Raw genomic sequence first — 23,574 nt, 5'->3', positions numbered from 1 at the left:
GAGGGAGAAATGAGTTTCAGAGTTTTTGATGAGAACACAGAGTACACTTTCCACTCCCGCATTTTCCACACACTGATTATGCTTTAGTCACTAATTCACTTTTGAAGTCAAAAATGAAAGTTTAAAGAAATGCAAAGAGGGAGGCAACAGCAGGGATGAAATCATCCACAGTATGAAGATGAGAGATCAACCCACCTGCTGTCAAATTTGATATGGAAAGGAAGGCCTTAACGCTGACACATTTTGCTTCTCTGCAGCAAAGGCTTCACAATTAGACAATGTGATGATCAAGCTGCAGACTTTGTAAACAGTTGTGCAAAATGAGAGGGCAAAATGCAAGTCTGTGCCATTAAACTAGGTTGTTGGTTTTTTGTTTCTTTTAAAGAGACAACCCACATCTTAGGAGCTGTTGGATGAAAAAGATAATTTCACTGTATGATTCTTGGATTTGAGAAGGGATTGGAAAGTAGGGAGGATTGAAGAGAGGATAGGAGAAGTATATATATTCCTTTTTTATATTCTCATCTAATTCAGAATGATAAAATGACATTTGACTGATATGGGATATATATTTTTATATATACGTATGAGATGTATGTATACACATATATAGGTATATACAATTCATATAAGTGTATATGCAAGCTTAAGTAAACTATATATGTGTGTAAAATAAAGACATATCGTTCTCTCTTTGTATACCTCTCTTGTGGTTTTTTTTTTTCTTATTATCAAAATTGGAGATTAAATTATACTTAATCTAAGAATGCTTAGAACAGCCTGTGTTTCTGCATGAGGCTTCCAGGTCATGAGCTAAGTTAGAGCTTGCCAGTTGAGTTGAAGGGAAGTCACACTTTGAAAAAGCAAGACTGTGATAAGGGAGAAGCTAGCAAAATATTTGCCAGGTTATTTTTTTGCAAAAATCCTGCTAGGGAAGAAGGAGAGATTATCTGGAGCACATGGGTTAGGAAGACTTGAGGTCTGTCATTGCTTGCTGAGTGACTGGAGGCGAGTCGCTTCATCTTTCTGTTTCACTTTCCCTTTCAACAACAGGTATATTATCTAAGAGGTAATTCCATTGTGTCAGTTGCCTAATTAACATTTAGATGTTCTGGACATGTATCACAGAAATAATTTTTATTACATTCAGCTCAATTTCATTCCTCTGTTTTTCTCTTTACCATGTGGAGGACATCCAAGTGACAGTCAGCAGAAGGAATCCATTCATTTCCATCACTTCCAATTGGTAAATAGGAGAGGCTGGAGCACCTCTGCTATGAAGACAGGTTGAGATAGTTGGGGTTGTTCAGCCTGGAGGGGAGAAGACTTTGGGAAGACCTTATAGCAACCTTCAGTACCTAAACAGGGCCTACAAGAAAGCTGGAGAGGGACTTTTTACAAGGACATGTAGTGACAGAACAAGGGGTAATGGCTTTAAGCTGAAAAAGGATAGATTTAGATTAGATATTAGGAAAAAAGTCTTTACTGTGAGCATGGTGAGGCACTGGAACAGGTGCCCAGAGAAGCTGTGGATGCCCCATCCCTGGAAGTGTTCAAGGCCAGGCTGGATGGGGCTTTGAGCAACCTGGTCTAGTGGAAGGTGTCCCTGCCCATGACAAGGGGTTTGGAACTAGGTGATCTTTAAGGTCTCTTCCAACCCAAACCATTCTATGATTCTGTGATAAATGGATAGTTCCTTCATGAAAATGTAATTTGATTTGGGTTCTCTGGCATTCTATAATCACCTACTTACTAGCAAAATTTCCCCTTGGAAAGCAGCTTGTTTTCTTTGAATAAAGGGAGACACTTTTCACTGTCAAGCTTAAAAGAAAAAAATCAATTAATTTGTTCACAAATACATGTTAAAATGAAAAATTGAAGGAAAGCTTGTATTTGCAATGTTTACATTGCTACAGGTTACAGCTGCATGTTTGCATTGGACAGGATAAAACAGTGACTTTAAAAGCAGATGCACATATTGTTTCCTAAAATGGTAGGAAAGTAGGAACACCTGTAGGACTTCAAACTGAAGGGAGGTAAGAGGGAATGTCAACCATTACCAGGGCTCAGGAAGTTCTGCTGCTTAAGGAGCAGTATTTTAAGCATGTTTAGTCTTAGGGTAATGGCTACAGGTTCTACCTACTACTAAGTCAGCAGGCAAAAAATTGTGCAGTATGTTCAGTGATTGTTTTAAGTATTGAAACTTTTGTTTAGAAATATCAAAACCTAAATTTATCGTTTTGGAGCTTTGTTTGCTTTAATAGACGTCTCTCTTGTGTTCAAGTTTCAGCCATCTGTCCCTCACTTTGCACCCGACAATGCTACGTACTACAAAGTCTTCAGTGACGCAGTAGGTTACAAGCACATCCATTACATAAATGGCTCACAAGTAAGTAGTAAGGTGTAGGACAGTCACTGCTAACTCCTGTTTTCTCATGGTGATTGAGGAGCTTCACATTCTACTTTTTGCCTTGCCTCTCCCATCTCTCCTCTCAGGCTCCAGTACCTATTACTGCAGGAAAATGGGAAGTAATCAGCATAGAAGCTGTAACCAATAACTTTTTGTAAGTATTGTCATTAAGCTATTGGTTCCTGTCAGGAGGGCTTGTAACAAGGGTCTAAGCAAGCAGGGAGGGAGAACAGCAGTGAAGGTGTCATTTAACTCATTAAAAACGTGATCTAAACATGTAAAATAAGCCTTTAAATATTGTAACATACTGCAGATACTTTACCAAAAGTGGTATGTTTTGCTTTTATAGGTACTACATTAGTAATGAAAATGGTGGAATGCCAGGAGGAAGAAATCTTTATAAGTAAGATTATTTTTTTTTTTTCTACAATATGAGTAAAATAGTTGTTAATGAACAAGAAACTTTAAGGAAAAACATTGCAAAATAACAGATGAGGATGCTCACAGTCTAATGTTGGACCCTGTATAGGATATTCAATGAAAATCAGTGTAGGAGTATAAACTGTAAAAATAACTCAATTTACAGAAAAATATTTTAGTTAATAAGGGAAAATTGTGAAAAGAAACAACTAATACTCAAGCAACAAACCCCTAAAGAAAACCCCTCGTGCCTTTTTTGCTATTATTATAATTCCAATATTAATTGAACTCAAAAGTTTAAAGTCTGTTTTCTCTAATTTTTACATCAGTAAGGGCTTTACTACTGAATTTTAATATACCTAATTCGGTTATCTTATTTAAAAAGCATACATTTGTGTAGCAGAGCTTAAAAAAAAAAAAAAAGTCTTTGATCTCTGAAATGAAACTCGTCTACTTTGCAGAGTGCTCTTGGAAAGCAGTCCAAATTCTGCTAGATGCGTTAGCTGTGATCTGAATCAAGAAAGATGCCAGTATTATTCTGTGTCCTTCAGCAAAGATGCACAGTATTATCAACTAAATTGTCGTGGTGAGTATATCCAGAACTAATTGACATAAACATGACTCACTGATTAGTTGAGTGGGGAAGTTCAGTTTGTCAAGATCTTGATATGCACTGCGTAACAATGATATGTGTTGATATCATTGGATAAATGTATTGGAAGCAGAAAAACATACCCCCTTCCTAGGCTAAAAAGCACCTTGACAAAAATTACAAAGATAAAATGAGATAGTTCTGTCTGTCAGAGGACCTCAAAGAGGTGCAAAACGCTCCTGTCTGCTGTGCATGTCCTCAAGATCTGCATAGGAGCTCTGTCTGTAGAAGGAATTTGGAGGATCTGGGAGCAAGACGAGCAATAAGCTGGATGAAGAGAAGTGTTCTGTGGGGGGGGAATAAAATTAAGATAGATAGTGCCATTTAAAAAAATTCAAGCAGTGCGACTGTAGTCTGTCTCTGATGTGTAAATGCTTGTGCTAAATAGTACAAGGGATAAGTTAATCAAAGGGCGAGAAACATAGTATCTTCTCTAAAATTTGCCTTAAAATGAAATGTATGTTGTTGTTTTAAGATGCCGAGATCTTCCTTGATCTATGGGCTTAGAAGGACAAACGGACATCAGAGGGAATTGTACTGTCAGGTTGTAAAAATGGTTGTTTGAAGATGACTGCTGTTGTCTCTGTGACAAGACTTACTGATTTCCACACCATGGTCTACAACCAATGGGTAGCCTTTGCTAAAGAGTGGAAGTTTAACTCTTTAGTACTTTACAATCATGTGGTTCACCTGCGAGACAGTCTGAATATTATATGCAATCCTGTGGCTTGAGTTTGGGCCATACTAACTTAAAATCCAGCTTGTGCAGACTGGAGGGAAACAAGTTCTGAGCTTTTATGATTCACCTACTTCCAGTTACTTTACGAGGGTTGTGTTTTGAGACAGCATGCAAACGTGAAGGTATGGTGCTCTGTTAACAGGTCCTGGCCTGCCCATATCTACTTTGCACAGAAGCAGTGATGATAAAGGTATGGGATTGTCTTAAAATATAATTGCGGTGCGCCAGAACATGGCACTGTAAATTTATTTTAATTTTGTTCTCATTGCTTAGTATAATAATTAAAATGTCAGTTATAAAGGGCAAATTTAATTTCAGATAATGACTCTAGCATAGTTAACCAGAAGAATAAATTATATAGCTTGGCATATGTTTACGCATAGTTTATTTAATATTATTTTATATTGTGCTAGAAAACAGTGAGTAATGTATGACTTTTCTACTGGATAATTGTTCAGGTTTTCTGAAATTACATTTAGATGAAAAACAGGGAAACCAGCTTTCTGGTTACTAAATTACTGAAGGAAAACTGTATTGTAAACATTACATCTGAGAGGAAAAACAAAAACTGCAGTACACTAAGACTGCAGTGTAGGTTGCCATCATCTCAGAATGAATTTTTTAAGTGGCTCATAATTAAGGAGCAATGCATTTGAAAATAATGTATTTAATCTTTGACTCTTACTAACTCTTGTTATTTAGTCCTCAGATACTTGGAAAATAACACTGAACTGGAAAATTCATTGAAAGATATTCAGATGCCTTCAAAAAAATTTGGCTCCATTAGTGTAGGTGGATACAGTAAGTTCAAAACCATGTTTTACCTTTCTTTACCTCTTTCACCAAGTGCTTCAAGGTCTTCTGCGAAAAGCAGGACAGAAAAGATGGGTGCAGTGGGGATTATTGTAGTTACTCAGCACTTAGAGGCAAGACAAGATTTTAATTTTTTTTAACATCTCCAAACATTCTGTGTTTTTTTCTGAAGTCCCAAAATATTACCTAAAATAAGCTTTTTCCCTAGTGTTATATCTTGATGGTTTCATGATGAAGTGGCTTAGCTCCTTTTTCCTTGATAATTACCTGAAAAACAGAAGTCCCTAACACCGCATTAAATAAATAAGAGGAACTGGTGTGGGGCAGAAGGCTCCTAAGCACTGTTGAATTTAAATTAAATTATAAATTCAGGTAGGTCTTTGTTCACAGGTACGAGTCCCTTTGGTTTGTGTTAGCAGGTTGTGAATTGGGACAGTGGAGGAGAAGTTCTTATCAAAAAATGGACACAATCTAAATGGAAAAGCTCGCAAAATCATTTAGGCTACATTTCAAGAAGATCACCTTGGACTTTGTGTAGGGAAATATTTGTATTGAAAACGTTCTTAAAAGCATGTTCACGCTCCAAGACTACATTAACCTCTGAATACAAACTAGAACAATCTCCTAGAAAATGAACTGCTAATGCTTTGCTCGTGGTGCTCCTCTGAATTTGCATGTCTGGGTACAGGAGCTTTCTTGGTGTGCTCCTAGGCTGAGGAACATCAGATGGACTGGCAGCGGGAGGCCTGGCACCTGTCTAAACTGTTCTTGCTCCAGCCTTTGCTACTAACTTTTCTCTTCATGACAAACTTCCTCCTGACAAAATGAATGAATATTCTTAATGGAATTATGTTTTACAAACTGTATTGAGTTCTGTCAGTCATTGTTAACTGTTCTTTTTGATGCCTCTCTCCTTCCACTGTTACTTAGATAATAACTGTCTTTATCTTTGTGTTTTCTGTCTTTTATTGCTGTCACATTTTTACTAGGGCTAAAGATGAAATCTTCCAGGCAAGATGGAGGTTTCAAGATGCTCTTCGTGCTATCAGTTGTATATTGATTTTTATATTCCTCTTTGTTCTTACTACTTCATCTCTTCAGGGTAAAGGCTTTTGGGTAAGGGGAATCTATTTTTAATGTCACAAATAAAAGAAATAAATCCGTTTATGTAGTCCTACATCAAGTTCCAGGCCTGCTCACAAATCTGTGTGTTATCAAAGAAGAAATCTGTTCCCATGACTATAGAGTACGCAAAAAATTAAAATTAGTGTTTTCATGTGTTCAGTTGAGATTGTTAATTTTTCAGTCTTTTAATGTCTTGCATGTTCACATCTGGACAAATTTCTGTAAGACTTGCACTTGGCTATTACTGCAGTGCAATCCATCAGCCTTGCATCATGCTTCCTTTGCAGTGTCAGTTCTCTTAAAATTCGTAAGCGGATCAGTTTGTAAAACTTACATGGGGTGCTTTTAAAATGTTCAGCTAACTCGTAGCCGACTTGGGTGGAAAGAGTAACATGGATGGAACCAGAATCAGTGTTGCTTGAAAAATGATAGATATTTGGATATGTTTCCGGAATGCTCTACATGCCATCATGCAAAGCCTGTCTGGCAGGTTCAAAATATTTAAAACTTCTTTTTTAGGGGCTGGGAGAGATATTTGGGTAGAGAAACACTTGAGCTAGTGTCAGTTTTACTACTATAGAGACTTACCAGGTTTTGCATGTAAGCTTATAATGTAGAGTAATGTTACAAGACAGAATGTTGAGTCCCCAGATTTTATTATTGTAGACATTCCAGTTCCAGACTTTCTGCTATTTTAGCTGTAAAACGTTTTTTTTATTATTATTTATATTAGCTAAGAACACTTACCTATATATATGCATATATATAAGGACAGTTCAGATGAAACTACTTTTTAATTTATAAGGGGTAACTCAAATGTGCTCTTACATGAATTGCAGTGCATGTCAAATTATTTCATTGGAGAACTGACCTAAGTCAAACTCTTCTCACTTTTAGACCTGTGGTACCAAATGATATTGCCTCCCCATTTTGATTCATCAAAGAAGTACCCTCTGCTCCTTGATGTGTAAGTCTTCAAGTTACATGGCAATGTTGTGTTAATAATCACTTTCATCTACTTCAAATGCTCCTAATAAGTTTGGGAAAGACAAAACTGGCTTATTTTCTAATTACTACTTGAAGTAGTTTTAAGAGGGAATGAAAAAAAATTAGGTGTATCCCAATTTGTGATAGATTCCTGTACGGTAAGGTGATGTAATGCTTAACAAGCACCTATTTAGCTGGTGGCGGTGAGGCAGATATATTCTGTGTCTGATTTACAAGCCCAGGGTGTTAGTGTTAGCTTACCTCCTTCTCTGCTCTAAGAGTTCATTAGGAATAACATTTAATGAAATTACATTCCAGAATGAAACTTTGAATAAGCTGTGTATCCTAAAGCTGAAGTAGTGAGTGTGATGTGGCATTTTCTCGGTGCTATTTGGCTGCCAGCTGGTGTTGGCAAACTGCATCTTGTGGTCAGGAGTGCGTTTGCTTGTTTTTTCATAAATTCAAGACTGTGAGCACGTGCTGTTTGGTCCATTCTTCCTCAGGCACTTCTGTTCATGCTGATATTTTTTTTTTTCTAACTAGAAATTACTGAAATTTAACTGTTCATCAAAATAGAAATGTTAACCTTTTACTCTTTTTATGAAAAGCTGACTCCACAAGGAAACCAGCTTTTAACTGTTGCATTTTTATATGACATAATTTGGTAGCACTGTAATACTTTTTGATATGCCTCATTTTAATGGGCAGTCGGTGCTCTTTACTTCTTAAGGCTTATTTTGGTTTTTATTCTATTTTTATTGACTTACCTGGGTGTTTGTCAGGATCACCTCTGCTTCATGGTGATCTCTGTATCAGAAATTCTTTCTGAAGAATAAGGATCCATAGCATATGGAAACAAAGTCTGATATAGAGAATTCCTAATAATTTTTTTCTTTGCTTTTAAATCTGATAAAAATGGGTTGTAAAGCCATAAGAGCCACTCTTGCATTTCTTACTCTCTTGACAGTGGCTAGAGAAGTGCACTGCAAACAGAATTTTGCATCCAGGCACTCACAGAGTGTGATTTCATAATGTTCAACTGCTTCCAAATACTTTAAAATAAAAAGCTATGATTACAGTTTTGCTTGCTTTTTTTCAGCCTGCACAAGAAATAGTTTAGACTGTAGGGAATACTGATGAGACACTAAAAATGCAGGAAAAGATCTTTATCATTTTCCCAAATGAAGGCTATTTGTTGATTTCAGACTTTAACCAAATAAATTAGGGGTAAATGGAACAGAAGTAGTTAAAGAGCATTGCTTTGAAACTCAGATGACTAGATACGCCAACAGGAAAAAGAATTTGATTCGAATTTCTGATAAGCTACTTAAATTCAAAATAAGTATCTTATTAGAGCAGAAAGCAATAAAACAAAATCCAGTCTGCTTGCTTGATTAACATAACACTTGACATCCTAAAAAAACATGTTGCTTTTAGTGTCCAGGCAAAGCAGCAGTTTGGAGTTAGTGATGCTTTTCTTGTTTGCTCAGTTTAATTTAAAAGTTTTTCCTTCTTTAGCGGCTGAAAATTATCAGTAATAATTGTATTTTAAATGCTGGATGAGAGTACACGGAGAGTAAATGCCTGAATTCTGTGGCACTTTTCACCCAGGTATGCAGGACCGTGTAGTCAGAAAGTAGATAAAGTCTTCCAGATCAGCTGGGCTACTTACCTTGCAAGCACAGAGCAGATCATTGTGGCCAGCTTCGATGGCAGAGGAAGTGGATACCAAGGGGATCAAATCATGCATGCAATAAACCGAAGGCTGGGAACATATGAAGTGGAAGATCAGATAGCAGCAGCCAGGTGAGCTACAGTGAAATGGTCGACACCTGCTCCTTCTTCTCTGTGTTTCTTGTGCAGTTGAAGGTTTTGAATTGTCATCTTGAAATTACTGGCAAAAACTTAACTAAATTTTCCATTAATTTTGCATGCTGAAGTGTGTCATTTATGGGACAACCATCATTGTATGCTTAAAAAGAATGAAGAGAATGCTGTAATACAAATCTACCGTATTTCTGGTTTTATAGAGATGATAGCTGTCAGATTAGTAGAAGAGCATGCTACTAAGTCACTTGGAGCTGGAGGTTTTACTCCAAGCTTGTTGCAAGTTTTCGTTGTGACAGTGTTATTTGTATGAACTGCTCAGCCTTTGCCTCATACTTCATGTTCATCACTTGATTTATGCTTGTAGAACCTCACTAAACCAAACGATGTCAGTATGAATCTCTCAGAATCACAAAGAAGTGATACAGGTTTTGCTTTTTAGGTTTTTAAAATGTTGAGGAATTTGAAAAAATAGCATCTCAGAATCCGTTTGTGGTTTTGTTTTTTTTTTAACCCCCTGACTGAATTTACGGGTATTGGCCTGTCCCTTACTGCTGCAATTTGAGTGTTGCTCCTCTTTTTAAAAAAAAAAATAAAAATTAAAATGGCAAAGGCAGGTGGTGAAGTCTGACCTAATACAATACAAATGTCAGTGAATGTGGTTTGAGTGAGGGCTTTTACAGATCATCCAGGTTTTGTCTTTTCACATGCACAGATGTTTTTCTGAATTTCTGAGACACATGTGCCTAAATCGTATGTTTTCATATACAGTCACTGTGATGAAGTGGGAAATACTGATTTGTACAACAGAAAGAGGCAGACATAATGGCAAATAGGCACATCTGTATAATGGCAGATACCTGCAATCCATTAAGCATTTAATTATTCTGTTTGCTTTTAGAACATTCTCTGAAATGAGCTTTGTTGATAAGGACAGAATCGCTATCTGGGGTTGGGTAAGTACTCAAAGTTTGGTGGGCGTGTTATTTCAGTGTAACAACTATTTGTTGTGCTGCTGTGTGTGTGAGGTGCTGGAGTACTTGGTGTAAGGCACCTTTGGGGTCATGGCACAGTGCAGTAACTGCTGATGAAGTGCATCTTAAAAGTGCCTGTATATGTTGTCCCTTTGCAACTGTTCAGGAGCCTTTGAAACAGAAATTAGGACTACTAGAGATACTAAAAACAATTTAAAGGGATACTGCCAAGTTCCTGTGTACAAGATGAACCAATATTTAAAAAAAAAAATCCAAGTATATATTCACTAGTGTGTCTTTATATTATTCTAATTATCTATTCTAATAGATATTAACTATCTAATATTCTAATATTGAATTATTCTAATTTAAAAAAAAAAGTAAAATTACATATGAACCAGCTGCATGGCATGGTTGTCATGTTTTTGCTAGCAGCCTGAAAATATCTAAATCTGCTATATTGTTGTGCTTGGCTGTATTTTATTTCAGCAGTACTTCCAAACAGAGGCCAGATTTCTCTGACTTGATGTGTCTTTAAAACCTGTCACAGTAGAGGGGAGTGTTTAATAGCATATACATACCCACCCCCTCAGCTGCAAGGCTAAGTGCATATGTAGTGTTAGCCATATCTGTTTGATTCAAACTCTGAATATCTCTCTGTCCCAGGCTGCCGTGTCACTGCTTTTATCTGGTGTCACAGGTATTCTTGCGTGCTCTGTTTAAGCATATTATGTTTAAGTATATGCAGGATCGCATGCAGGATCTTGAATTAAATTGCTAGCTGAAATTTGGTCACTGCTGGTGACAGGCACCAGTGAATAAATTGCTTGATGGCAAGATGATGATGGTGGTGCCTTTAGTGGCTTTCCTTGGGATAAACATCTCTGTTGTATCAAGTCAAGTGTAGCAGTATTAACTTTAGTGGGAGGGAAATGCTTTTTGCAGAAATGGAGGACGTAATGCATTCCCATCTTACTTTTAATGAGCCTCGGGATGAATAGTTGAAGAGCTCTTTGGAGCTAGGTTGGGGTTATGCATCCTGGATACTGAACCTGTGGGCAAACAGATTTTTATTTTTTTTTTTATCTCTTGAGTTTTCAGATTGTCAGCCTGTCACTACATACGTTAATTTTGTTTCCATAGGTTCAGCAGTCATACCTTTACTGTGGCCAGGTTAGGCAACATATTTGTATGTGTGTTTAATTACTAAGTACACGCATTACTTTGCCGATCTCATGGGGAGGGCCTAAGTGTTGAATTTGGAGCAAACATGGAAGGGCTTTGAGCTGTGATACAGTTTCATTTGCCTGCAATCTGGTTTCAGGATGGGAATGAGATCCAGAAATTGCTCCTCTTTTTGGATGTGGGTGGGCTCATTTTCCCAAATAACCCCTTCAAACTATAGTGAGGGCAGTTGTTTGGGCGGTCGGTGACACTGTTTAGGTATCTTGCTGCCTGGATGCTCAAGTGTGTCAGATATTTACTCATCTGTGTTATCGGGCTAGGCTGCGAAGGATTTTTTCCCTGTGCATAGCAAGGAGCGTGTTGCTGCACAGTTCCTCCCACAGACTCAGCAGAAGATCCTTCGCTCCCCAGTCACAGTCTTGCTCTTGACGCTTTGGAGGAGACTTAGCAAGTGAGCTGCCGTAGGCCTGCTCTGAGGGAGTTGTAAATTTTCGGGTGCCCTGGTGCAACTACTCATCAGGCGCGTTGTGGGCCCCAGCTCTGCTTCCACCCACGCCCCCAGCACGGAGAGGGACACAGCGGTTCAGCAGTGTCTTGTTTCCTGTCTTTCGCTGCTGCCTACGGTGCTACCAAACACTGTCATCCTTCGCTGAGTCACAGTTCAGCAGCGCTCGCGCCCTTTTTCCCCAACAAGTTCTCATTCATCAGTGCCACAGCTGCCACGCACTGTTTGATGCCTGTTTCCCCAACGGAGCAGGCTGGGTGAGATCTGACCCAAATTCAGAATGGAGTTCATTAATATGAAAAACACTGAGCCTATAAAAGTCTGATGAACCGTTTAGCAGATGGGCCCCATCCTTTTCTTTCCGACTAAAATAACAGCAATGTTTTCTTCTCAGTCGTATGGGGGATATGTGACCTCCATGGTGCTTGGCTCTGGAAGCGGCGTGTTCAAGTGTGGAATAGCGGTTGCCCCCGTGTCACGTTGGCAATATTATGGTATGTGATGGCTTCCTTGTTACAAGGATTCCCATATGTCTTGCAGTGCACATGCTGCAAAGTGTTGATTCATAGTGCAGAACTTTGATTATCTACTAGATGCCATGTAAATGTCACTTGGTCTGTTTTTATGAACTCGTGGGTACTCTGTTTCAGAATTAAACCAATTCCCTAAATCTTACTTCCCATTTTAAAAAGTCAGATCCGCAATTCCAGGTAATGTCTTTAACCATTAACGAGGGGTAAATTATTGTAGTATTTGTATTTGTACTATTACTGTAATGTGTCTGTGTTTGCTTTCCAAAGCTGCCACATGTTCTGAGACCGATCTTGCATGTCAGAAATCCATTGCTATTAAACATTGTTTCTTCAAAATGCTACTTCACTTATAAGAATGAACTGCTAGGCTTCGCGTCAAACTTGCATTGTAATTTTCTCTCTCAAAGTAAAAGATTAGGATTTGAATTGCCTTTGTTTTGTTTTTCCTTTTAGAGTATAAAATTTTGATTTTATAAATCTAATTAATCTTAGGAATAGCCTGATGTGAGGAAAACCTGAACAAGCAGACGAGTCTGTACGTGCTTCTTATTGTATAAGATTGTAGTTGCTTGAGGCTGTAAATACAGTTACAGGGGCCCTCCTCCCAGGTTAAAAAAATTATACACAGTTAAAACTAGAATTCGTGCTGATACAATGTTACCACATTTTGACATTTTCCCGGTTTCAATTTGTCCAAAAACACTCAAGGGACAGCTTTTCCTAGCACACCTCTGCCAGGAGGCAGAGGCGTAATTTATCATTCTGTAACTAGCACAGGGGCTGTATAATAGCATATTATGTGTTGTGGCTCATTCAACAGATCAAACCATGCTGCCAGGTATTAGCAGCAGTCTGTTGAGGACATAGGGATGTTTTCATAATGTTTTAGACATGAGTATTACATTATGGCAGGAAATACTTTTTTTAATGATGATGACGATCTCTAAAATTCCACTTTTAGATGATTAGATAAAGGAAAGGGTTATGGAGGCATGCATACTCAACATTACAAAGAACACCCAAACAGCCCCACAGTGTGACAACACTGATGAGAAGTCAAATGGGCATTAGAATGCAGCAACAGAGAATTGATCTGTATGGCTTAAAATAAAGCAGCAAATCTGCAAAAAAGGTAATATGTTACCATGCTGAAAAATCTGTGGAAAATCAGAGATACTTAATTTTTACTATATATAACATAGATCCAAGCAGAGTCCTAATCTACTACTACATTTTCATTTGACAGATTATTAGTAATAAACATTTAGATAGAATTGCTAAGATTTTTTTTAAATGCTAGTCATTTGCTGCAAGATTTTCAGTAATTTTATTTGGATTACTGAAAGAATAACAATAAGGTAACATTGACACAAAGTACTTTATTAATATTCAGCATTCAGGTGGCCATGGCAACAAGAAGATTAAATATTCTGAATAATGATGGTTACCTACACGCCTCATTGTGGAAAACCTGTTTCTAATCTTTTTTTTTTTCTTTTTTCTTTTTTTTGGTGGGTTGTTTTTTTTTTGGGGGGGGGTGTGTTTGATTTGGGGTTTTTTGTTAATATCCAGTATGCATTTTTATTATTGTTTGTGTCAGCAGGTAAAATTTCTGGTAGACAGACTACCAGTTTCTGATTTTCTTTTTCGTAATTACAGATTCAATATACACGGAGCGATACATGGGCCTTCCTATAGCAAGTGACAATCTGAACAACTATAACGTAAGAAAGAAATCACTTTATTTCATGTTTTGAAGTGTGTTGTTTCTTTTCTAAATCACTCTGTTTTTCTGTATACAGTCTAGTTCCTTCACCCTAGGAAGAAATAAGTTTGTTTGTTCTTTCCAGCTATAACTGTTGCATTGTGCTTGCTGAGACTGTAGTCTCATGCATTTGGATTTGCATGAGGCAGTTACTCCTTGCTGTATGGTGTGGGTTTTCTGTTGTTTGTTTGATGTGTTGTGGTTTTCTTTTTTTTTTTACATTCAGTTCCATTTGGCTACTTTGCAGACTGTAAAACAAGCTGTAAAAACTGTTTTATTTTAATCACCGAGAAAAAAATTTGTTTTAAAAATGAATATGCTCGTGGGCAAACTATACTTTATCTTAAAAAAACATTTCCACCAAAACAAATGTACTCCAGTCCTTTCTGAAATATAATTTAAAAAAAAAAAAAGGGTATTGTGTGGACTTTCTTGTTTCAGGAATCTGCCAGCTTTTTTCAGGGAAATCAAAATCTCCTAAATATTGGGAAACTTTGACAGGTAGGCAAGTCGGTCTTTACTGTCATCATATCAAACGAATTGCAGACCAACTGAGAGCCAGCAGTGTTGGGGATGGAATTTTGGCCCCATCTCCATGAACACAGGGTGTTCAAGGTTTGGTCTAAAATGACTAATGTTGCCCAGCAGTGAGGGAATTTCCAGGTGTTCTAATGGGAGCAAAATAGCTGTAGGTCTTCTGTCCTCATTATGGCATCATTAATTGCTTGACTTGCTCTTCCATGTGCCAGCTGCTTTTTGTTGACTCAGAGGCTTTTTGAAGTCACAGGTAGCTGGGCACAGGGCAGAGCAGCCCAAGCCCTCTGTAAGGTTTAGTTAAATTTCAGACCTAGGTGGGAATACCATGGCTGTTGGAGAACTGTGAGGGATTGGGGTGGTGCTTTTTGCCCTCATTATTGGCGTGTTTCACAGAGGTGTTCAGCCATAGTGATGCTGGAACCAAACGTGGGTGTTAGAGGAAGAGATGGGGCGTTGTCTGTTTTGGGTTGGTAAATAGGTGAGAAGACAGTTTAGCACTGATTGTGTCTTGATGCATTAAATGTCGTGGGGGAGAAGAAAGGGTGGGGGTTGTTGCGTTGATGTAAAAATATGGTAAAACATATAAATACACACATATATGGACAGAAACGTCTGTTTTGACTTATCGCTACAGTAATCTAGTTTTGCAACTGACGTTCTGGTCAAAACTGAGGACAATGGTAGTGACTGCTGGAAGACTTGGTACTGTCTGTGCCTCTTCTAGCCAGCGAGCTGCTCAGGCCCACTGGGGACTGACCAGCAGCCTGCAGCCGCCTGCCTGCCTTGTTCCAAAAGCGTTTCTTTAAGGCAGTGGGAACAGTAGGAGGTCTGCGAGGTAGCAGTGTAAATAGAAGTTATTGTCGTCGTGCAGAACGAACGTTAACGCTCTGGGTGCACAAAGTCATTCACCAGCTTCACGGCACAGATGGCAACAGAGGACTGTTTAATCCTTTCAAGCCAGGAGTCGGATTTTCTTGGCATAGTATTCATTGCTGGCAATGGCCACGTTGAAACTGCCAGTATCAAAGAGCTAAAGGTTTCAAATGTGTTACTCAGAGGACTAATTGGGGAGAATGGTGGCTAGATGGAGGAGGGGTAATTGCACAGATCAGATTGTCACACTTCACTGCTGCTTCTAGAGATAGGAAAATGCAACTTGAGTCCTTATTTGTTGTTGAAAGCCCCAAATAATGTATTACTCGGAATTTATTTTTCCATATAAACCTGGAGGGGTGGGGTAGCTCAAGAAATGAGTTGCTTTTCATGTAGCATTAATGGAAGGGTTGTGGGATTTTGTTGTTGCTGAAGACCTTTACTGACTTTAGCCCAGCACGTTCCTGGCTTACAGCCCCTTTGTTCAATGTCCCAGTCGCAATAGCCAGCCTCCTGGCCCCTCGTCGCTGATGAGAGCTGTTTTCTGAACCGAGTATTTTTTAGCAAGTAAATGCAAAACATGCACGGAAAGCTCTCCTAGCTGAAGCTGTTAAAGCATTTTTGAACTGTTAACTTGGTACTGTCAGGTTTGCACGCTGCATCATATATTCTCTATCCTACTGCATCCGCTGTAAAGCTGGCTTGAAAAGTGAAAGGTTGCATAAACTCTGTACCGGGCGCCCTAATTCAAAAGAAATGAGACTGTGTACACACCTGCTTAGAAAAGATGCGTGCTGCTAACGCACAGAGTATTAATGAATGGGAATATATAGTCTCAAGAAACTAGTTGTGGTAAGCGGGGTACACCCTACCTTTGCATTACTGTGACAGTAGGTTTCACTTTATTGAAAGAGGAGAGTCTGACGTTTTAAATACTCTTTGTCAAGAGTCAAGTCTGAAGGATGACTCATACTAAGTAGGCTAATAGGTGTGATCGGTGCCTTTTAAGGTAATTGTGGACAAATAAACATTAGAGCTTTGTCAAAGAAGGGAGCAAGCGTGGGTGGAGCTCCCATAAAATTCCGTAGGGATCCTAGGCAGAATGGCAAGGGAGCTGTCTGCCCGGGAAGAAATGTCCCTGATGTAAAAGACTGGAGACTAAATGAGGGCAGAGCTTGGGAGGTCAGATGCAGTAGCCATGTAAAGCATACCGAAGAGACTGTTCAACTTGTGAGAAGATTATTTTGCAGTTCGCTCTGAATTTGATATGCTTTTGGCAAGTGTTTGAAACAGTCATAGATTTGGCAATCTTTTTCTAGCAGATTTGAAATGTTCAGTCCTTAAGAACTGCTGCATCATTAGGTTATGCAAAACAGGGTACAATTTTGTAAATATGCCATCTTGTACTGATTTGACATTTGTTCTATTATCTGAGAATATGCTAAAGGGAGAGAGACCTTCAGTTTCAGCCAAACCTTAACTTGTTTGTGGAGTGCTGATAAAATGTTGACTGCTGTGTGATCTTTAGAAAAGCCAATTACACTCAGCAGGGCCTAATTCTTAGTACTTGTACACGTTACCTTTTGAGAACCTTTGTCCCGGCGGTGCAACTGTGAAACAGAAGGGCTAAATGAAGTTGTATTTATTTGCTGTCCACTTGAGGTTTGTTCAGCTGATTGCAGCTGTCTGTTGCTTTGTGCTGTAACTGTGCCTGACTTGAGGCTGCTCCCTATCTTGCAGCCACCTTCTTTGGCAGCAGTGGTGTCCTTAAAGCACGTTTTCGGGAAGGGACTCTTCCTGTTGAGTATGGGTACAGCAAGTGAGACATCACTGGCAAGTGATAAAAAAACTGAGAAAGTATTTCTCATGTGTGTTCCTTCTGTCTGAAGTATTTTACAAATAGCTTTATTTTGTTTAATGCTTGGAGAGGAAAAATAGTGACATCCTTTTTCTAAAACTGCTTTTGGGAAGTCTAGTTCTCAGAAGTGTAGTTCAAGTCAGGCTTCCACTTGCAGAAGGTTTGCTGTCCCTTAAGCCAGCACTGATTGCTGGAAGAAAGCTTATAAAGCCGCGCTATCAAGTTTCCCTCTGCACATGTGGAAAACGATTCACTGAAACGATACTGCTTGGTTTTTTTTTTTATTATTTTTTTTTTAATATCACTAGGCCATTACTTTCTGAATCATTCTTTTGATCAGCTGCTGTACCAGTGCTCCTCACTGAATCTAAGCCCTCCCTGCAGGTTTTGGTGCACTCATAACTATCTGTTCTTATTCTATGATACCAACTCATTTCAAATGGATAGTGTCATGCTTCCAGTGTGCATGGATATCCATATGTTCAATGGGATCTCTGGTGCTCTGCAGCCTCTCACTATCAAGACGGCAGTTGCCGTGTTATGGACTGGAGGGTGGCTTTTTCTCTCAACTTGTTTTTTAAAATTGGTTGAGTAACTACAAAATCTCATTTCACTTATGAGAGCGCTGTGGTACGCTATTCTGCCGTGACAAAAGGAATATTTATGCTTGCTTTAAAGATTCATGAGTGTACAAGAGACATAAGGAAATTAAACCCTTCTGTGTCTTGGTAGTGTAATGTATTTGACTTTTTGGGGGTACTAAATGCAAATCCCTGTGCAAGAATACAGCCTTACTACAAGGTGGGGAAGAAATAAACCAAAACCTAACCCCCACATTATTTTGTTCCTAATTTTTACTGGTTTTTTCCTTGCCATAGAGGCTTTTAGGCTGCTGTAACAGAGGGAAAACTTCCACAGGAATTCAGTCATTTTCAGCAGAGAACCCCTATAATGTTGCTAATAGAAGGAAATTTGATTCAACGTATTTTTGCCCCATTATGCTGGTTGTCTTACCAAGCCTAAAACATCTTGTTGCTAGTCCCTTTTCTTCTTCCTACTCTCATGGCAGAGCGCTATCCTATTCCATTTCCTTGCCCAAATTAAAGATCCTACCTGCAATCCTTACTTTCCTCATTCTTTATTACCTAGTCACAGTAGCAAGTCATGTGGTTAGTATGTTCTAGGGAATATGCTGTTACTGTGTTTTAAGTTTCTTGATTAGCCTTAGTTGATTATTTTTTTCATCACTGTATTGTTTTTCTATTCCTAAAATATAGCTTGACTTCTATTTATAGATTTGGTCTCATGGTTTTTACCTTCAGGTGTTTCTCTGCCATATTTGGGGAAAGCATCATTTTCAAATTGTTGTCACCCATTTTTACTTGAGACTGTTGCAGTATTAGCTCTGTTGACTTACCTACAGGTAAACTAGTGTACGTTTTGGTGGGGAGGATAATGCATGTGGTCTCTACAATATCTACTCCTTGCTATCATAGGGTGTGCTGTTGCCATGGCAACATTTTTTAACTTGTCTGCAGTCGCACAGGAAACCTATGGCAAGTGGTGTGCTGCAGGCTAACAACATGTTAGCAATGCATTAAATGTGTGTCTCACTCACAAAACTCTTCCCCTCTGGAATTGCCTGTTAACTTTGCAGACATAACCCTTGGTAATAATTGCAGATCGGTGCAGAATGGTTTGAGTACAAGCACAGTGTTGTTTGATATGTGAACATGCTACTTGGGGGTGCGGGGCCAGGGGGGGAACAGGGGTTGTTGTTTTTATCTGAAGGACCCCAGACTGTCAACAGGAATCAGTCAGTTGGTAGCAAATCATCTTCTAATAAATAGCACTTCTTTTCTTTTCTTTTTTCTTTTCTCTTTTTTTCTTTTCTCTTTTGCTTTAATTTCAGAGTTCAACAGTAATGGCCAGAGCTGAAAAATTCAAGGAAGTTGAGTATCTCCTTATTCATGGAACAGCAGATGGTGAGTTGCAGTTAATTAGACATTTTAGTATTACAGACAGGTTTGCAATTCTACTACTGACAAAACAAAAGCATGAAGGGGCAAGGCTGTTACATTTACATCAATAAAATAATACTGCTTTCTGCAGCTAATTTGTGTTTCAGTCAGAAGTGTTGGGGAGTCTACTGTGTTAGTTGCTTTGCTTTTCCCCCAGAGTAGTACAGAAGCAATTTTTTGTTTACCTTTTTCCTCTTTTCTTCCACTTTTCAGATAATGTACACTTCCAGCAAGCAGCGCAGATTTCCAAAGCTCTTGTTGATGCTGAAGTGGATTTTCAAGCAATGGTATGGTTCGGTTTTGTTTATCATCATACATAATGGATTTGTATTATGAGAATAATAGCAAAAGCTCCCTGTTGTTAGGTGTAAATCAATTGCCATCCTAAATGAAAGTTCACATACTTGTATTTCATGTGCAGTAACTGAAATCTTAATGTAAAGCACCCATGTATCTTGTGTACAAGAAAAAATGTAAAGCAACTCCTCTTATTTCATTCTGTTCAGCTAATCTTTCATTGTGTTAATTTTTTTGTGTTCTCAGACAACCAACTAATCCCAATTTCTGCATATACCCAAAGTCCAATGAATTGTATCTTACAGATAGGATATAAGGAAAGGTTAACTTCAGCTAAGTCCAAGATAACCTGTCCATCATGTTTGGTGTTTCTCTATTACCTTGTAAGACAAGTAGTTCTTTGCTCTTTCTTATGCTGTGCATGGCCACTCAAGCATATCATGAACAAGCAGTAGTGCTGAAAAGGATGAAGCATAGAAGGAGGCCAAGTGCACCAGTGCGTGGTTGTCCTTCAGCCAAACTTGCGGGGCTTACAGGGTGCACAGGTCAGGCACCACTCTGAACTGAGGAGCTGCACCTGCCCTCCATGTGGAGAAGCCATGTACTCATTTTGTACTTTTAGCATGAATAGATGGTGTATCCCACACAAAGCAGGGACACAAGTATCATAGCAGCTTCCTACCACCATTATGTCTTTGCCTCCATACTGGGGTAACTGTAAATGCCTGCACATGTTTCTATGTCTATCATGTTTGGTTTCTACCATTCAGATGTAGCTGGAACTAACATTCTCTGTATTTTTCCTTCCCACAGTGGTATACTGACAAAGACCATGCCATCACCGGTCAAGCACATAAGCATATTTATACCCATATGAGCCATTTCATCAAGCAGTGTTTCTCACTGCCCTAGCACCAGCGTTTTGAGGGTTAGCGATGGTACTTCTCCACAAAACTCTCTAGCTAATGGACACTGAGCCTGTGTAAACTTCTATGAATCAAGATCAGATAAGGGTCAGCTCTTGGGATACCTGTGTACACAATGAAATGCTAATCTTTATAATGACTTCTGTTGCCAAGCAACTATTGCATTTTTATTGATTGTGTTTAATCAGGTCTTAACATCACCAGAACGTAAGTATATTGCAGAATTCTAGATAGCGCGGTACTTGCTTGAATCAGGACCTTTTGATATTTCAGTCTAAAAGAGAAACAGTCCAGTTTCTAATTAGGATAATAAATGATGAAATTGTCAGAAAAGCCAGTGTAGAGATCAGTTGAGGAATAAAAATAATAGTGTTTCTAATAGAAAATAAAACTAACCCTGTGATCATTTCTGTGAAAATACTGATACAATTCATAAACAGATTTTGCAGAAATTACCTAATGCTTGATCAATTATTTTAGAAACAATATCAGGAATATTGCAATGATAATATTTTCTGTGCAGAATGAAATGCTTTGTTTACTGCGGTTTCTTGAGTTATTTTTTGCTGCAATCTCCTAGATTACAATTGTGTAAGTTTTGCAAGGAGCACATGTAACCAGCTTTCACCAAAGATTTTGAATGAGACCTATTCAAACCAACAGCACTGAATGTCTTTTTTTCCTATTGTACTTCTGTGATTGGGGCTTACTTTATAATCAAAAAGGCGCCTACTGTAGGAATCTGCACTGGTAAAATTCGTTATCTGGAAGCTGTAGCAGCCCACATTGTTCTCCATGGGACAAAAATTATATTTTTTTCCAGAAGCTAACTATTTGCTGCTGAAGAGGGTATATTCCTTGCACTCTTGACATAACTACATTACAATGCAAACTAGCCATTACTTAAAGCAAGGGCTGGACTGTAACTTTCATGTGCACATGCTATTTAGAAAACCTGCTTTCCTTGTAGCCAAACCAAGTAAACTTCTGCTTTATCTTGAGCACTCCAGGTAGGCTTCTCCATCTGAAGATAAGATTAGTTTTCTTAATTTCCATAGATAGAAAAAATGCAACTCACTTGTACTACAAACTGTGCTGCTTTAAAATAATAAAGGCATTAAGTTATGAAAGGAGGTGTAGTCCGTATCATTGAAAATGTTGCTCAAGAATGGTCTCCTAGAATTTTACAAAATCCATTAATTTTAAGAGAGACTTACAGTGAAATTTCTGGTTTTAATGGTATGTGTAATGGAGTGTGACATGATTATCTATACTTAGCTTCGTGATATTACATGCCAGCAACGTGATTATGTATTATTGTGGGTTATTAGTGACAATTAGGTATGAATGTAAATGTACTCATACAGACAGATAAAGCATGGGGGAGAACGTCAGGACTCTGCAGCTTGTCCTTAAAGGAGAAAAAGAAGGGGGCCTGAAGTGGAAGGTAAGATTTTGGCTTCATAGACTAACCAAAAGCTCCTTGACTCACACAATAAGTTTTTTTGGGAAAAAAATTGAAGACAGGTATTGCAAATGTAATATTGGGGTCAATGTATGAGTGGTTCTGATGTAGGCTGGCACCACTGTTAAAGTTTGTAGGATACAGGCTGTCAGTTGTCTCCAAGAGCTTATAGTATCCATGTCTCTGATTCTTTGACTCAAGGGAAAGAAACATAAATCAGCATAAAGGTAAGTCATAGCTATGCAGATAGGTTATAGAAGAAATTATCATTGTAAATTTCTGGATGGCTTGTGTATGCAAAGGGCAAATAGTGGCAGTTGGGTTTTTTTTAAATGTTATCACTCACACTGTCATAGAGACAAAAGTATTACTGTAATCCAAAAACTACATTAACCAGGCTCTTGTATTTATTTAAGAACTGCAGGAATTCCCTTCGTGTAATCAGAGAAGCATTAACAAAACCCAACAACTTTTTATTTAAAACTAAAAATTATAGGGATTGGGCAAGTCTTTCATTAAGTAAAGCTGCAGTTCTTTGTGTCTGATCTACCTTACTGATGTTAGCATTTCACTGGGGAACTTTTCTGTATTCTTAATACCTAGTCCTGTTTTCACTGTCTTATCTGCAAGGCATAACAAAGTATAATGTTAATTATATTAGACTTCTTTGTCTGGAAGGCAGCTTCTAAGATAATGCTGTTAATAGAGCATGATGCAACTTTTGTGACAAAGCAAGTTTTATTACTACAGAAATGTCCTCTACTAAACATCAATTTAGTCTAATTTTCTCTCTGTTAGATCTCCTTCGGTTCCAAAAATAATGCAGACAATAGGACGATAGATAGAGCTGCCTCCAGGAACTGATAACTTACTTGAAATGCATGAGCACAGGTAAATCCTCTACCAAGAGCTGTGCACAGGCTGGGCTGTGGCCAGGTGTGTGAGGTTCAACAAGGAGAAGTACCGGGTCCTGCACTTGGGTCACAACAACCCCACGCAATGCTATGGGCTTGGGGAAGAGCGGCTGAAGAGCTGCCTGGTGGAAAGGGACCTGGGGGTGCTGGTTGACAGCTGGCTGAACATGAGCCAGCAGTGTGCCCAGGTGGCCAAGGCAGCCAACAGCATCCTGGGTTGGGTTTTGGCAGTAGTATTAGGCTTTAAGGCCTGCAAGTTTTTCAGTAGCAGAAATTTAGGGTCCTGAGAAGAGCAGTAGGCCAAGCCGCTATTTGGCTATTAAGACACTTTAAGTATTGTAGCACTGCAGAATTTTAAATTGTATGACCTTCCCTATTGATCTGTAAAAAAACCCCAGCTACTGCTGCTTGGCCCACATCACCTCTCCCAGGAGCAAGAGGAACCTACTCATGACCAATAAATCAGAATTTAATTCCCAATCTCTTCCTGGAACAGGTCAGTTACGCACCATCTCTGACAGCCCACTTACTGTTAGTCAGACCAAGTACACCACCATCAGCTACGTACAGCAAGCCAGCACTGACAGCATTGCATGTTTCATTGAGATTCCACTTGAAAATGGAGCAGGACTGGGCTCTGCAACTCATTAATCTGTGAAGCACATTCAAGTTTCAGGTAGACATTTAAAATACTGTACCACATTGCATACTTTTTCTGGGGTTTGCGGTGTAAAAATAAAATTGAAAA

The 23,574-nt window shown here is 38.7% G+C and overlaps 1 protein-coding gene across 1 annotated transcript in view; it reads left to right on the top strand.

Annotated features, from left to right (window-relative positions):
- LOC119152028 (dipeptidyl peptidase 4-like) overlaps nucleotides 1–21,580 on the top strand; it is a 40,666-nt gene extending 19,086 nt beyond the window's left edge. The window contains exons 13-26 of the mRNA XM_037396621.1: nucleotides 2,285–2,389; nucleotides 2,497–2,564; nucleotides 2,760–2,813; nucleotides 3,292–3,416; nucleotides 4,364–4,411; nucleotides 4,924–5,022; nucleotides 7,057–7,126; nucleotides 8,758–8,952; nucleotides 9,875–9,929; nucleotides 12,032–12,131; nucleotides 13,830–13,894; nucleotides 19,116–19,188; nucleotides 19,438–19,511; nucleotides 20,335–21,580. Of these exons, the coding sequence (XP_037252518.1) occupies nucleotides 2,285–2,389; nucleotides 2,497–2,564; nucleotides 2,760–2,813; nucleotides 3,292–3,416; nucleotides 4,364–4,411; nucleotides 4,924–5,022; nucleotides 7,057–7,126; nucleotides 8,758–8,952; nucleotides 9,875–9,929; nucleotides 12,032–12,131; nucleotides 13,830–13,894; nucleotides 19,116–19,188; nucleotides 19,438–19,511; nucleotides 20,335–20,433 (1,230 nt within the window). The 3' untranslated portion in view covers nucleotides 20,434–21,580. The remainder of the gene's footprint in view (nucleotides 1–2,284; nucleotides 2,390–2,496; nucleotides 2,565–2,759; nucleotides 2,814–3,291; nucleotides 3,417–4,363; nucleotides 4,412–4,923; nucleotides 5,023–7,056; nucleotides 7,127–8,757; nucleotides 8,953–9,874; nucleotides 9,930–12,031; nucleotides 12,132–13,829; nucleotides 13,895–19,115; nucleotides 19,189–19,437; nucleotides 19,512–20,334) is intronic.
- The last annotated feature ends 1,994 nt before the right edge of the window (nucleotides 21,581–23,574 follow it).

This window comes from Falco rusticolus, chromosome 8, assembly GCF_015220075.1.
Source record: "Falco rusticolus isolate bFalRus1 chromosome 8, bFalRus1.pri, whole genome shotgun sequence".
NCBI classification, from domain to species: Eukaryota; Metazoa; Chordata; class Aves; order Falconiformes; family Falconidae; genus Falco; species Falco rusticolus.
The sequence above is the reverse complement of the archived record's forward strand: the minus strand, read 5'-3'. Positions and strand labels throughout refer to the sequence as shown.